Genomic DNA, 15,036 nt, shown 5'->3' on the forward strand with positions numbered 1-15,036 from the left:
CAAAAGGGAAGGAGCCAGTAGATTAGAAGAGAATGAAGATTAACAAGATAAGACCATTGACAGGGCATGGTCCTAAAAGAAACAGGAGGGGGATGGGATTACGAGAACAAGTAAAGGGATTGGCTCTGGTCCACTCTTTTTTCTCAGACTAGAGTAATGGGAGATGACAAAGAGGGAGTCTGAAATATGGAACAGGAGAGAAGAGGGGGCTCATTTTCTCACTTGAGGGCAAAGTAGTCTCCTGCTAAGAGAGAGGTGGCCGTGGCCTGAGAGTACCCACAGAAAGCTAAAGAATAGAACTGCTGCAAAGCAGTGTCAGCACAGTTATTTCAGCAGTTGTGAGATTTCCTTCCTTTCAGTGACTCTTAGGAATGGAGGAAGCAGATGGGGGAGGAGGGGAAGATGAAGGGACCTAAGCTTAGCATCTAGGACATGAGGTCAATAAAATCAAGCATAAAATACGGGGTGTAGTTGAACATACTAAATGTTCTCCCTCCCACCCAATCCCTCTTTTATAAATATTAAGAAAAATTTTTCTCAGTAGCTTTGTCTGAAGCCTTTGGACTAATCTGAAAGAAAAACCTTATCGGTCTTTCTTTAATTACAAATTTCAAAAATATCTTGCCCTAAATTTTTTCCTCCCCTTACCAAAGGCCTAACCACTTCCTTTGAGGCAAAAAAGTTTGAGAGGAACTTACTCTCTTTTGAAAGAATTTGGGAGTGGGAGAAGGGAGGGAGTGAACAGGCAAGGAACCTACACTGATTCACTCAAGATCAGCATTCTCTTACCTCCATCTGAAAAAGAGAATCTTTCGAGTAGCTGAAAAGGGAAGGAATGGTTTTAGGAAAATGGTTCTCCAAGACTGCAAACTGTTAACTGAACTGCTGACTAAAATCTTAATTCATATTCAATCTTGATAGTAGAATTTTTGTCTACTGTCTGGGAAAGCTGTAAGTTGTAACTCAAAAAAACTTGTAAGAGATTTCCAAGGGCATTGTGATAAGTTAGGCTTTTCTTTCTCTAGGCAGAAAGGTGTTTGGAATTGTTTAATCTAAAATGAATAAAAATAAAAATGGTTTCTGACAGGATTATGCCTAATATGGAGTACAGAATTATCTTCCACAGAGAAAAGTGAGGGCAGAACAGGGAAAACGGGACTTGGAGAGCAGGGAGTAAAGTGACTGAAGATGGCAGAATTTAAAATGCCCTTTTAAAATGAGATCTAACCCCAGCAAATCCTTGTGATTTTAAGATTCTCTAAGATAAGAGTTCTTAGCCTAGGATAAATGAACTTTTTTTTTTTAATATTTTGTTAACTGTATTTCAAGATATTATTCTCCTTTGTAATCCTATGTATTTTATTTTATGAAACATGATTCTGAGTGATCCATAGGTTTCATCAACTATCAAAAGTTTGTGAAATAAAAAAGGTTAAAAACTTTTGCTTCAAAAAAAGGTGTTTTGGGGCAGCTAGGTGGCACAGTGGATAGAGCACTGCCCTGAAGTCAGGAGAACCTGAGTTCAAATCCAGCCTCAGACCAAACACTTGACATGTACTGGCTGTGTGACCTTGGGCAAGTCACTTAACCCCCATTGCCTCACTTTAAAAAAAAAAAGGTGTTTTTTTTTTCCTTTCTGATTACTTTGTATCTGAACATTGGCAAAAATTACAGATAATACCTGCCAAGCTTTTCAAATGAAAATTAAGCTGCTAAAAATCAGTTTTGGAAACAGTCCAAAATGATAACTGATGTCAAAAGCAAAGGATTTGGCTTCCCTGAAGTAATAATAATAATACAACAATAATAGCTAACATTTATATAGTGCTTACTGTGTGCCAGGCACTGTGCTAATTTCCTCACTTAATCCTCACAACAACCCTGGGAGTTAAGTGCTATTATTATCAAAATTTTACAAATGAGGAAACTGAGGCAATCCAAGGTTAAGGGACTTGCCCAGGATCATACAGATTTAACCTCAGGTCTTCTTGACTCCAGGTTAGGGGCTCTATCCATTGCACCACCTAGGTGCCTAAGTGATTATTTGTCTGTTATATTCAATCCTTCTCAATCTTTGATCTTAAAAAAAATTCAAATTAATCCTCATCCATTTAATTCAACAAACTTTTATTAAATACTTAATCTACATAAGATTGAAGACTAGGTCCTAGGTATACCTAGGTGAAATAAGGCACAGGTCTGGCTCTCAAGACAGGTCAAGTGAATGGAACAAGACTTATACACAAACAGTATTGGCAAGAGGCAGAGTGTGAAAAAGACAAAACAGGTGTCCAGACCAAATACTACGAGAAATCTAAGCAGGGAGATTATCCAGGAAGGCTTCATGAAAGGTTGGTATTTGAGTTGGGCCTTCAAAGGAAGGGCTTTGACAAGTAGAAGGAAGGAGGTTGAGTTCACTGCAAACACAGGGGATCAGTATGAACAAAGGCATGGAGAAGGCAGAGAAATGAAGAATGAAGGGATAGTAAAGAGTCCACCTTCATTTCAACACAGCCAAATATGGCTCATTTATGAAGGAGATTACTATAAGAAGAGGTCAGAAAAGTCAGCCAGACTGTGAGGATGGAGAGGCTTCAATGCTAGGGCAAGTTCATTTCATCTGGTAGACAGTGGGGAGCTATGGCATCAGAAGATAATGCTGGTCTTGTAAACTAGATGAGTATCTGTTAGGGTTATTGTAAAGGGCAGTTTTTTTGGTTGGGGACAGTTTGGAATAAATGATCTCTAACCCCTAAGCCTAGAGCTGTGCTATAGGAAGAAAATAACAGCAGCAGTGGGGATGAATTGGAGAGGATACTGGAACTAGAGGGAACAGTTAGGAAGCATTACAACAGTCTAGGCTAGAAATGATGCTTGAATTAAAGTAGTGGCCGTGGAAATGAAAGAGTGAATGGAAATGCAATATTATGGATTTAACAACTGGTTTAACATTGGAGGGTGAACGAATAATCAAAGATGTCTTCAAGGTCTTAAGTATGGGTCACTGAAAGATTAGCAGTACAGTATATCAACAGAAGTACAGAAGTGAGAGAGAACAAATTTAATGGTAGGGGGAACATGTGATTCACTTTGGGATGACACACACCAAGTTTGACATCTGCAAGATATTAAGGTGGAAGCTATCCAGTAGACAGATGGAAACAGAGGCCTGACACTGAGGAGAACTTGAGAATAGATCAGTTTGGGAGTATTCGTTGAGAGATAACATGAGAAGTCTATTACTTAGCCTTCTATCTTCCAAGCTGACCATATCCATATCCTCCAAATTATTTCTTCACAGTGAAATCAATCATTTAAAGCTCTGTGGGGGTAGGAATTGTTATGTTTTTGTCTTTTTAACCCTAGCACCTAGAACAATGTCATACATACTATATGCTTTCAAGTATTTATTATGTTGAACTGAACTGGTATTTTAAAAAAGTTTTTCTAAACTCAATAATAATAGCAAGCAGGTATGGAGCACCTACTATGTGCCAGGTATTATGCTAAGCACTTTATAAAGATTATCTCATTTGATTAGAATAAACATCAACAAATAATCAACTATTTATAGGGGATAAAGAATAAAATCTGATATAAAACCCATATTCTTTTCTCTCACTCTCTGCCTTACTCCTTTTTACCAAGGTTCAGTCAGATATAGAGTAATCGGAAAGAAAAAAAAACCCATCTTTTAAAGCAGGAATTCACCCCCTTTTTGTCATAGTCCCCTTTGCCAGGCAGTCTGGTGAAACTCGTGGACCCTACCTCAGAATGATGTTTTAGAACACAAGAATACAAAGAAAAACAATTATACTGATATATATGTATAGCTATCAAAATATTTTATATATAGTTATCAAACTATGTTTATAGTTAATATAGTTATCAAAAATATTTTGATAACTAACTGATACATAAGTTATCAAAATTTTTTTAAAAACAAGTTCATAGATTGTAAGTTAAGATCTTCTGTTATAGAGGATCTTAAAATCACAAGAATTTGCTGGGGATGATACAGATTCAAAATGGGAGGGAAGATTTCCCGACACACGTACCTATTTTAAAATTTTGATTTAGAAGGGGACTTGGTAAAAAAGTACCTAGTCATGCTCCTTCACTGAGGCCCAGAGAAATCACTGAGGCCCAGAGAAATCAAGTGCTTTGTCCAAAGTTACACGGCAAGTTAGTGGAGGGAAGGGGAACTAGAACTCTGGCCATCTGACTCTCACTTTACTGTCTTTCCTACTACTCCTAGTATTAACTAAGTGTACAACCCTCCATTTAAAATGACTAGCTTTTGAAATGACAGTGACCAGAGGAGGATACAAAAAAGGGGGTGGGGGATGGAAGGGGGAAATCATATAACTAACTAAAAAATCTGAAATCAAAATGATAAAGTGAGTGGCAGTATGTCGTCAGCACTAGCCATCAGGAAACCAGAAATTAGACTAAAGGATCTGTAAGTTAATTCCAGCTCTAATATTTTATAATTCTAATGAGGAACTTGCCCTAGGTTCAGAGAAAATCTGACATAAACTATCTCTTTTCAACAAAAGGTAAGATGACTTTCACAAAAAGCAAATTCCCAAAATGCCAAGACACTAATGTTTCCTTCTTTGCCAAAGAGAAATACACATTGCTCCAGAAGGCACCAAAAAAATAAAAAACTTCTATCTACCCAACCCTAATCACATCAAGAAGTTCTTATCCAAAGATTACACAAGGGGGATAACCCCCTAAAAACCAAGAAAACAAAATACTGTGGGATCTAGAGCTACAAAGATCTAGAGATTATTGGGCCCAACTCTTTCATTTTTCTTCTCTTTTTTTTTTTTGTTTTTTGAGGGGCTAGGCAATGGGGTTAAGTGACTTGCCCAGGGTCGCACAGCTAGTAAGCATCAAGTGTGTGAGGCCGGATTTGAACTCAGGTCCTCCTGACTCCAGGGCCAGTGCTCTATCCATTGTGCCACCTAGCTGCCCCCTCTTTCATTTTTCACGAGGAAACTGAAGCCAAAGGAGTTGATGTGAGTCACGTATGTTCACACGACCAGGAGTGGCTGAGGTAGGATTTGAATGCAGCTGAATCAGCCTAGTGCCACAGGGCATGATTCTATCCCTAAATGCCTAGTTTTCACGACCATAACAAAGCAACTCCTGTCCTAACTCATCCCTGGTTCCTCTCCTTCTACTTTCCAGGAGGGACACACAACTCAAATAGTCACAAGTTGTAGAGCATATACTTTAAAAGCGGTCTTATTCCTGAAGGAGAAGGCTCCACGGAGTCACTCTTATTTACAAAGAGACTTCTATGAGCTGCTGTCAGTTACAATAAAATAAGGTTAGAAGGGGTTAGAACTCAAGTTTTGGTATCATGTGTATGTGGGAGAATTTAATAGATGAGCCAGAAGTCCATCAATACATGTCTTTAAAACATAAATTACCTACCTCGTAACCTATTAAGAAGATGAATCAAGAAAGCCAATGAAAAGAGAGCAATGGCATTTATAGGAGTTACAGGCACACATCTTGGAACTGGATTCCTTATAAGGGTATCAAGTATTACAAATAAGGCCTGAGATCAAGAGACATAAGGCGGTGACCATTCACCCAAACAACTCAAAAGAACAGACCTGGGCTCCTGGGAGGGCGGATGCGACTTGGGAGATATTGTGAAAAGCCTGCTCATCACTGAAGAAGCGCTCAGCAGCTGCTCCCTTGCCCATGAAATGAATGAAGGCTTCTTTCAGATCTTCCCTTGAATGTAAGACACTATGATCTTCCCCATTGCCAGGACTGAGGCCAAGTGCTTGTAAGAGTTTCACTCCTGAGAGGACTACATCCACACAGGCATTGACTCTAGAAAAAGAAGAAAAAGATGATGCAAAAAGAACTGTAATACGTAATATTTGAAAGTATTACAAAAGGGAAGCATTTTTAAAGGCTCTTTCTTATATTTAGAAGACTTGAGAAGGACTGGACCCTTAGACTTTACTTACAGTACATATATAGCCACCTACTAATTGTAACCGGGAAGATATTACTTTCTCTCAGCATTTACTCTATGTATCGAAATGCACAAATCTCCTTGCTACCCTGGAAAACTTACAGCTTTACCCTCCCCCCAGCCACATCTGGTGACTGCCTCTCCTAGACCGCTTTTTAGAAAAGCACCATGTTGCACCTCACTCTCAACTCTCCTGCCATCTCCTTTTTGGGTGGAGAAGACCCCTTTTCCCTGGGGACCCTTTCTGCTCTCTACAATCTCCCTCTTCTTCCAATTCTGAAACCAGTGGATGGGATGCATCAATCACCTACCCAAAGGTCCCATGCACCATCACAATAACTTTCCTAAAGAGCCCCCTCCCTGGCCAATACACCCCTTGGTGTCCTGTCTCCCTCATTAGAATGGAAGCTCCATGACGACAGGGATTGTTCTTGCTTTTGTAGTTGAATATCTGGCACTTGGCACATATTAAGCACTTTTCCATTCATCCAAATCCCCTCAGTTTGGGACGAGTTTTTGTAATAATCACGAGGAACACTAAAGTAGGTGCTCAGCATAAAAGAACTAACACTTCACACATTTCTGAGAAATTCATTCCATACTACTACATGCAACGCAATGTGCTAGCCCACTACTGGCAATATAAGGACAACAAGGTCAGAGATCTAAAGCTGGGACAGACTATAGAAACATCTGCTGGTACCATCCCTTCATTTTCCAGGTGTGGAAGAAGAAGCCCAGAGAAGGGTAAATAACTTGTCCCGGTCACACAAATAGCTGATCCACGATTCAAGCCCAGGCACTCTGACTTCAGATTCTGTTCTCTTTCCATTACGCCAACAGCTGAAGCAGAAGTGTTGAATTCTTCTGAACACCAAAAGCCAAACATTCAAGATCCTTATAAACTTACTATGGTCAGAAACCCACAAACTCCAGGTTGCACAGTCTGTCCAATTTCAGTTTCTACAGACCTTCTGCTCCCTTTTCAAGAATAAAGATTTAACTATAACATCTGCCAAAGCGTCCCTCACCTCCCTCCACCCCAGGATTGGTACTACATCTTCTGTAATGGAGTTACAGTGCACCTGCCCAACAGGAATCTAAAAATGGCTAGGAAGCACCGAGGAGGCTAAATCTCTCAACTAAGACAACTTAGCAATAAGTATAACCACATTTCACAGGCTTTAATCAAGTTTTATAGCTTGAGACACTAAGAAAGTGTAAGCTCACTAATAAAAAAGGGCTGAAGGATTTGTTAAAAAGATAGTGTAGCTATATAGGTATCTATGTTCCTCCCTACTTAAAAAAAAAAAAGTTGCTTTTTTGGGAGACTAACTGGATAGCTCTTCCTTGCCCCGAAAATAAATACATTTTTAAAAGTTTCCTCATCTAATCTTTTTTCTGACTACTCCTCACTATGCAATCTCTCATTCTACCATGCTGGTCTCCTTACTGTCCCACAAGCACATCACAGTAATTCCCGTGCCCACCTCTTCATCCCCTCCAACATCTTTGTCTATTACAATTTAACTATCTATCCCCTTTAATGTGTAACCCATGCTTCACTTTCATTTTAATATAAAGTTAAGGGACTGTGTATAGGCAATAGGCAAGACAAAGTTTATATAAGGCAGTGTCTTTGGGCTGACAGAGCTTAGTACAGGGACATGTAAATAACCAGAATGCATAATAATACTCTATTCAATTCAGAAAATTACAACAAACATCACGAACAAGGCAGTATACTCCGTGTCTCCAGGGAGACAATGAAGAGACACTGTGATACGCCACTTACTTTAACCTAGTCTCCTGACTACAGACTCCTTGGGGGAAAGATCATGGCTTCTAACACTCAATTCTCCCGTGCAGCTAATACTGAGCCGAGTGCAATAAAGACTGCTTTCCAAAAGACCACTGCAGAGCAGGGATCACCACATCTATGTGTAATCTATTTATTTGTGCCGAGGACAGAGCATCATACATCCTTAAGTCCTCAATGAGGGTTTGCTGACAAATTAAAACACTCACTCACATCAAATAGACAATTTGTTGCTAAATCCTGTAGTTTTACAGTATCTCTCATAGAGATCTCTTTTTTACAACTCATTTTAATTCAATTCAATAAATATTAAGTGCCTATTATGTGCCAGGCACTGCGCTAACCACTGGAAGGAAGACAGTCTTTGCTCTCAAGGAACTTACTGTCTGAAGGGCATAGTTACACAACTCCAGCTCAGGCCCTCATCATCTTTTGCCGGACTACTGAAAGAGCCTTCTGGTTGGTCTCCCCGGCTCCACATCTCTCCTCATGCCAACCTAGCCTCTACTCGGATAACAATGGGATTTCCTAAAGACTAAGTCTGAACCTGTCACTCTCCTGCTCAAGAAGCTCCAGGATTCAATAGAAGGTTCTGTTTGGCAGTGAAAGCTTTCCATTCCCTTCCTATCTTTCCAACTTTCTCATACCTGATTTCCCCTCCATATGATCCAGCTACCCTTGCTTATTGAGTCTTTGCACTGGCTGACCCCCTCACCCCTATCCTTTAATTTCCCTGGCTTCCTTCAAGATTCAATTCATACTCAACCTTCCACAAGAGTCATTCAGTGTCCCTCCAGTTACTAGTGCCTTCCCCTTTTGGATTACCTTTACCTACTTTGCATACCTATTTATTTACATGCCATTACCCACCTGGAATGTAAGCTCCTTGAAGAAAGGGATCCTGTACCCCCCACTTTCTATGTATCACCAGTGCTTAACATAGTGTTTGGCACACAGTAAGAGCTTAAAAAGAGTTGCTTACTGCCTGGCTTCAGTAAAATATTACTGTCTTGCTTCTTGCATCTGACTCCTTTCTCAGTCTCCCTTGCTAGAGACAGTCACAATTCCACCCAGCCACTAAGTGAGGGGCTCCCCTAAGATTGACACAGACTCTATTCTCTCACTCTTTCCTTTGGTTAAATTATCATCTCTTGTCAAATCTCTTTACCTAAGTCTCACTGAACTCCAATACCACCATATCACTAAATGCCAGATAGACATTTCTCCATGAAATATCTGATGGACATCCCAAACTCAACATGACTTTTTACAGATGAAAAAACTGAGTTGAGCAATTTATATAAGGTCACATAATTATTAAGTGAGAGCTGCAATCAAAACTCAATCTTCTAACTTAAGTCCAGGACTCTTTCCAATATACCACATTGCCCCTCCCCAAACCCACCATTTTGATTAATTATCTTCTGTATTCTCAGCATATCTGATGGCAAGGCTTATGGTATATGATGTGGGATATAAAACAGTATGGCTTTCTTCATACAAATCCTTTACACTGCTCTCATATTACGGGACTTCAATATCTATATTAAATCCTCTTTCGAATACCCAAAATTCCAAGTTTCTCAATCTACTCAGTGACCACCACCTGCTTCTTCACTCTAGCTCAGCTACACATAGCCAGTATATGTCAGAAGGAGGACCTGAACCAAGGTCTTCCTGACACCAAGGCCAGCTCTCCCCACTACACTTACAGCTGCTTCTTCAAAGCAGGACAGGCCCAACCCACCCTCCAAATTTTTTTTAAAAAGCTCTTTTGAAATATTTTTCAATATTTTCGCAATACCTGACAAAACCTAACAGGTTAATAACACCACAGGAAATTGGTTTCTCATATACAATCCAACAATTAAGGCAAACACTAAGGATGTAAAGATGAAAACACTAGAGTCCCCACCCTCAAGAGGCTTACAATTTAATGCAGGAATGGGAGTTGTATGTAACATTTATCCACACAGGGTAGGACAGAATAGGGAAAACTGCTCTAGAAAAAGTTGAGGAGAAAAGCTCCCTTTCAACAGATCACAGAGCTACAAGAGACCTCACAGGTCACCTGATCTAACTTCCTCATTTTACAGAGGAGAAAACAGATTCGGGAGGTGAGGAACTTGCCCAAGGTCACAAAGACAGTGTCAGATTTTTGGCTCAGAACCTGCACCCCCGATTCCAAATCTAGAGCTCTTCAAAATGTGCAGCCCTCTGCCTCTTCTGTCATTTAATTCTTTCTCAAAGTACCAAGAATAACAAGAACCTACACATAATGGCAATTTCCACGCTGACCCAGGAATCAGTGGCAATCAGTCAAACAAGTCTATGCTAATGAGGTCTCCTACAAGCTTCCTGAGGAACAGTTTGGGGTGGCTGAGAGAAGTCCTGTCTGAAAGTCAGCAAGACCTGGATTCATGTTCTTCCAGGCATCCTAGCTGTGTTGAGGAAAAGTCACTTAACCTCTCAGAGCTCCCAGACAATTCTGAAATTAAATTACAGTTAACTGCAGATCACAGAGGGAAGCATAGCAGGTAACAGATTCAGACACCTCTCTCCACCCTACCCCTCCAAAAAATACAATGCACTTTTCTTACAACTCTGTGAACAAAGTAGTAGAATATTATCTCCATTTTACAGACAAAGAAAGTGAGGTGCAGAGAGCTTAAGACTTAAAGCCAGATCTCCACTAAAAGGATGGGAGTGGGATGATGTTAAGATAAAGCAGGCCAGAAGCAAAGGACAGAGTCTCAAGAGCTTTTATTTTGTCAGTAAAGCAAGACCTGACCAATAACTATTTCCAATGACACTTTTGAATGATAAATAGCATGGAAGCTAATTTATAACACCTGAGGCCAGCTCAGTAATCCTGTCTAGAAGGCAGTTTATTTAGGTGTCTAGAAGCAGATTTACAGTAAATACAAAAGCTATGACCCTATCCCACTTCATTCATGACAGTTAAACTGTCACAAGTATATATAAAAGATTTCTAAACACTAAGGTACTGTATAACACAGACAGTGGTATAACTGAAGGATGGGAAATTGTGCCTGCAAGTGAAATGCAAATTACAAAAGGCTTTCCTTGTCACAGTAGTGTGGGAGGCAAGTAGTAACATTTTAACAGGATTTTATAGAATCAGAGACATAACTTCCAAGTTGGAAGAAACGTCAGTGACTCAGTACTCCAACTAGTACCCAAAAGAAATCCCTACTACTTCCTTACTACAACACTGTTGTTTGTTTGTTTTTGAAGAGGACTAGTGACATCACAGAGTGATGTCTTGACTTGTGGGCGAATTGGATTTAAGTGAGGCAGAGTTGCACAAAGCTGTCAGCCTCTCTCTTTTCCAGAATAACAGGTCAGTGGCAAGACAAAAGTCAGGATGATTGGTACCAGGATGCAGTGGTTGACCCTGGTGTCTTCGATGAATGACCAAGTTCAGCAGCCTTCAGGCACTGGAACAAATTATTCTCATTTGCCCATTCCACCATGTAAGTCTTCACATGCTTGGGGTAGACACCCCCCTAAATCAACAGCAGGTTTGTGGCCCATCAATTACCCACAACCTGGTTTAACTTGTCAGTTTACTGGGGTATGGCCACAGCCCATGCTTCTTGGAGCCACAGGTAAAAGTTGGGTGCAGGTGACACTAAAGGTGTATGGCCAGGCTCAACAGCCCTCACCCCAGAGATGCCAGTCCTCCCTCAACATCCCATGTACCCACATACACTATAACATTACCCACTTTCTTGAAAGCCTCTAATGAGGAAAAAGCCATTCCACTTTTGGACAGCTCTAACTGGCAGGATTTTTTTCCACAGACAGTCTTGAGACTAAATTTTGCCTCCTTGTAATTTCCATCCACTATCAAAATGTTAATTCCTGGCTCTACCTGGGTCCCCTCCAAACATCTGAAGGCAACTATGTGGTCTCTGTGTCTTTGTTTCCCAGACTACACATGTCCAGTTCTTTCAAGTGATCCCTACATGACATGGATTCTAGACACTTTACAAGCCCTGGTGTTCTCCTGTGGACTCACTCCAGCTTATCAATGTCTTTTAATTTTGACCAGGGCAGACTCTTGAGGGACTATCACTTTCTTATTTGTGAAAGTTATGCCTCTGTTAAGGAAGTCTGAGTACTGCTGACTCATTTTAAGTCTGTCATAACTCCCAGATCTTTTTCCAAACTCTCATCTAATTTGGCTCCCCCCCATCCTTGAGGTTGATTTTTTACATTTCTAAGTGTTTTGTTTTTCTCCTTTTTGGGCAAAGGGAAATAAATTTGCTTTTATCTTCCTCTAAAATGAAGTTTATCCTTCCCCAAAAGCACCGGATCACAGGTAATCCCCCAAACCAAAGTGCACAGCTGGCATAGGACTGGTGCCCATCTACAGCTGTATCTAGAAAAGGTGCCTGGCAGAAGGAAGATGGGTCTCACAGCTCCGGATACCCACAGTGCCCTGTCTCTGATGTGTGGTCCCCCAAATGGCCAAAGCCTTCACATTCTCTAAGGAGCACGCTCACCAGGAAGCCATACCCCCCCACCACACGTACACACTCAGCCTCTCAGTTACCATTCACAGACTTACCCCCCTACAACACACACTCCCATCACACACAATCAGCTCTCCAAGGCCCCGCCCCCAATCTCTCCCCCCACACACAGAGGGACCAGACTGAGTGACACTCCCCGCGGGGGGTCGGGGGGGGGATGAGGCGGGGGGAAGGGCGCTTCCGGCCGGCGGGAATCTTCAGGCCCCCCCGCCCCTCCTCCGCCGGTCACAAGTGAGGGGGCCCCGCCCCGCCCCGGCTCGGCCCGCCGCACTCACCCCACGGCCACGCGGCTCCACGGCCGCGCGGGGCGCACGATGAGCGCCTCCCAGGCCGCCGCCAGCCGGCCCTCGGCGGAGGTCCCCCCAGGCGACGACACCCAGAGCACGGGGCCCCAGAGCGCACGCAGCGCCAAGCCGGGCAGCTCGGGCTGCAGCAGCAGCACGCAGCCGACGGCCAGCGCCAGGAAGCCCGCGCACGCCGGCCCGCTCCACACAGCCATGGCGGCGGCGGCGGCGCCCGGCGCTGCTCAATCAGGCTGGCTGCCTGGAGCGGCGCTTCCGCATCCTGCCGGCGCGCCCCACAAGCCATCGCGCGCTGCGTCATCACGCACGCCACGTCAGCGTCCGGGCCACCGCCCGCTCGCGCCCCCTCGCGGCTGCCGTCCGTCGTTGTTCGGCTGGACCCGGAGGGAGGAAGGCCAGCCTGGAATCCCCTCGTTCCCGGGCCGGCCTGGCCGCCTCCCTCGGAGCCTGCGTCTCCTCAGCTCTAAATGGGGCCCCTGCAAGGGCCGTGAGAGGCCTAGCATCCCAGCTGGTCAGCAGGTGCAGCCCTCTCCTGTCGCAAATGGGAAAACTGAGGCCCGGGGGGGCGGGTCATCGGCGTAAGGGGCGGGGCGGGCCGAGCTGTCCTGGGCTCTGACCTCTGACCTTGCCGACCCTCTCTCCCGGGGCTGCTTTAGCGCCCCACCACTGGCATTGATTGAGCTCCTACGGCGTGCACTGCTGATCCAGAGCGCGACGAGACTCCTCCCTCCACGGAGCTTGGAGTCCACGCGCGGGATGCCCACGCGGCCCGGGACGGCAGGCGGGTCACGCGGGAGGGGCGGGGAGACGGGCCAGTTAGCGGCCCCCCGCCGTGCCCTAGGGATGCTGCCAGGGGCGTGTCCGAGCCGTAGATCACCGTGTGACGTGCGCAACCCCTTCTCCTTCCTGTGACATTAACAGTGCCACTCGTTCACATGTCTGCGTGGAGCCTCGCAGCCCCTGGGGCTGGTGGCCATTATTATCCCCATTTTACAGATGAGAAACAGAGGTTAAGTGACTTGCCCAGAGCCACACAGCTAGGAAGTATGTGAAGTCATATTTGAACTCGGGTCTTTCAGACTCCAGGCCCAGGGCTATATCCACTGAAGGTGGATTAGTAAGATGCCTAAACCAAAAACACCTCCAAACAGTCAAGGAGAGCAGGGTCCAAATGGAAGTCAGAATTCTAGCTACAGCCAGGCTTAAAACATTCCGAGGACCTTCAGATTGGACTGTTTGGAATAAGATGATGTGTTTTTGCTGTGCTGAAGAAGTGAACAGGTTTCAATAATGTCTTCAGTGGAACACAAATGAGAAGAAATAGCTTGTTTCTGTCAAGCATTTTGGGAACTCTATTTTTGCAAAATAGTTTAAGTAGCTTTCTTTTAAGTTTTTTCTTCACTTTGGCTCTAGAAAAAATTAAGACGCTTTTGAATGCAGACATTTCTGTAAGTTAAAGTACAAACAGGTAGCTACAAATAGATATTTCAAATTGAATAGCTATTTAAAGAGGGTATCCTTGTTTGCCTTTGGATTAAAATTAGTTATTAAATTTGGGATTAAGGGAGGGAAAGCTTAAAGTAACCAGAAAACATGGTACATAATTTAAGAATCTTTTTAGTCTTTGAAAGAAGGTTGTGCATCAACTATTCAATACCTGAGAATTCTCTTCTTAAATTATTAAAAACAATTCTTAAAGAATGAAATCCATTAAATCCTGATTTTGCTAGTTTCATTGACATTTTCAGGGAAAAAATTAAGTATCTATAAATGTAAGACATACTTTATTCAGTAGTTTCTTGCCACGGGAAATAGTTGCCCAGCTTTGCAGAAAGGTGCAATACGTACAGTGTACTTTCACAATTTTTAATGTTATGTTATGTGATTTCCTTAACCATTTTGAATGCTGGAAAAACTTTTTAAAAAATCTGTATGTAAATTATTTGCAAGTAATAATGTAATGAGGTATTCTGGAAGTAAAACAACGGTTGAGAAAACCTGCCATAATCTGGACAAAATTTATAAAAGTTCATTTTATCTTTATGTGGGAAGTTAATTCATTTTATCTAAAAAGGCATCTATTTTTAGGTTTTGTTTTTTGTTTTTCACTAAGGATTTAAATTACTTACAACAGGTTTTCCTGAGCCAGGAACACAACCAGGTTTCAAGTCAGTTTGATACTAGTCTTTATTAATTCTAAAACTTTAGAGAAAGTGTTGTCAGTGTGACTGCTGACTGTGGAACTCAATAATAATTTTCTTCAGACTTGGAGGGCGGTATCTAGGACATTAATGTACAACTTAAGGATTTAAACATTTTACAAACAGTTTATGGTCAATAGATGAC

At 42.5% G+C, this 15,036-nt stretch overlaps 1 protein-coding gene across 2 annotated transcripts in view; it reads right to left on the reverse strand.

Moving 5' to 3' along the window:
* Positions 1–12,887, reverse strand: part of ADPGK (ADP dependent glucokinase) — a 37,240-nt gene extending 24,353 nt beyond the window's left edge. For both annotated transcript variants that reach the window (XM_027847394.1, XM_027847393.1), the window contains exons 1-2: positions 12,664–12,887; positions 5,634–5,859 (exon numbers count right to left, since the gene is read on the reverse strand). In XM_027847394.1, the coding sequence (XP_027703195.1) occupies positions 5,634–5,859; positions 12,664–12,887 (450 nt within the window). The remainder of the gene's footprint in view (positions 1–5,633; positions 5,860–12,663) is intronic.
* Positions 12,888–15,036: the final 2,149 nt, after the last annotated feature.

This window comes from Vombatus ursinus, unplaced genomic scaffold (assembly GCF_900497805.2).
Source record: "Vombatus ursinus unplaced genomic scaffold, bare-nosed wombat genome assembly UNPS02015404.1, whole genome shotgun sequence".
Taxonomy (NCBI): Eukaryota; Metazoa; Chordata; class Mammalia; order Diprotodontia; family Vombatidae; genus Vombatus; species Vombatus ursinus.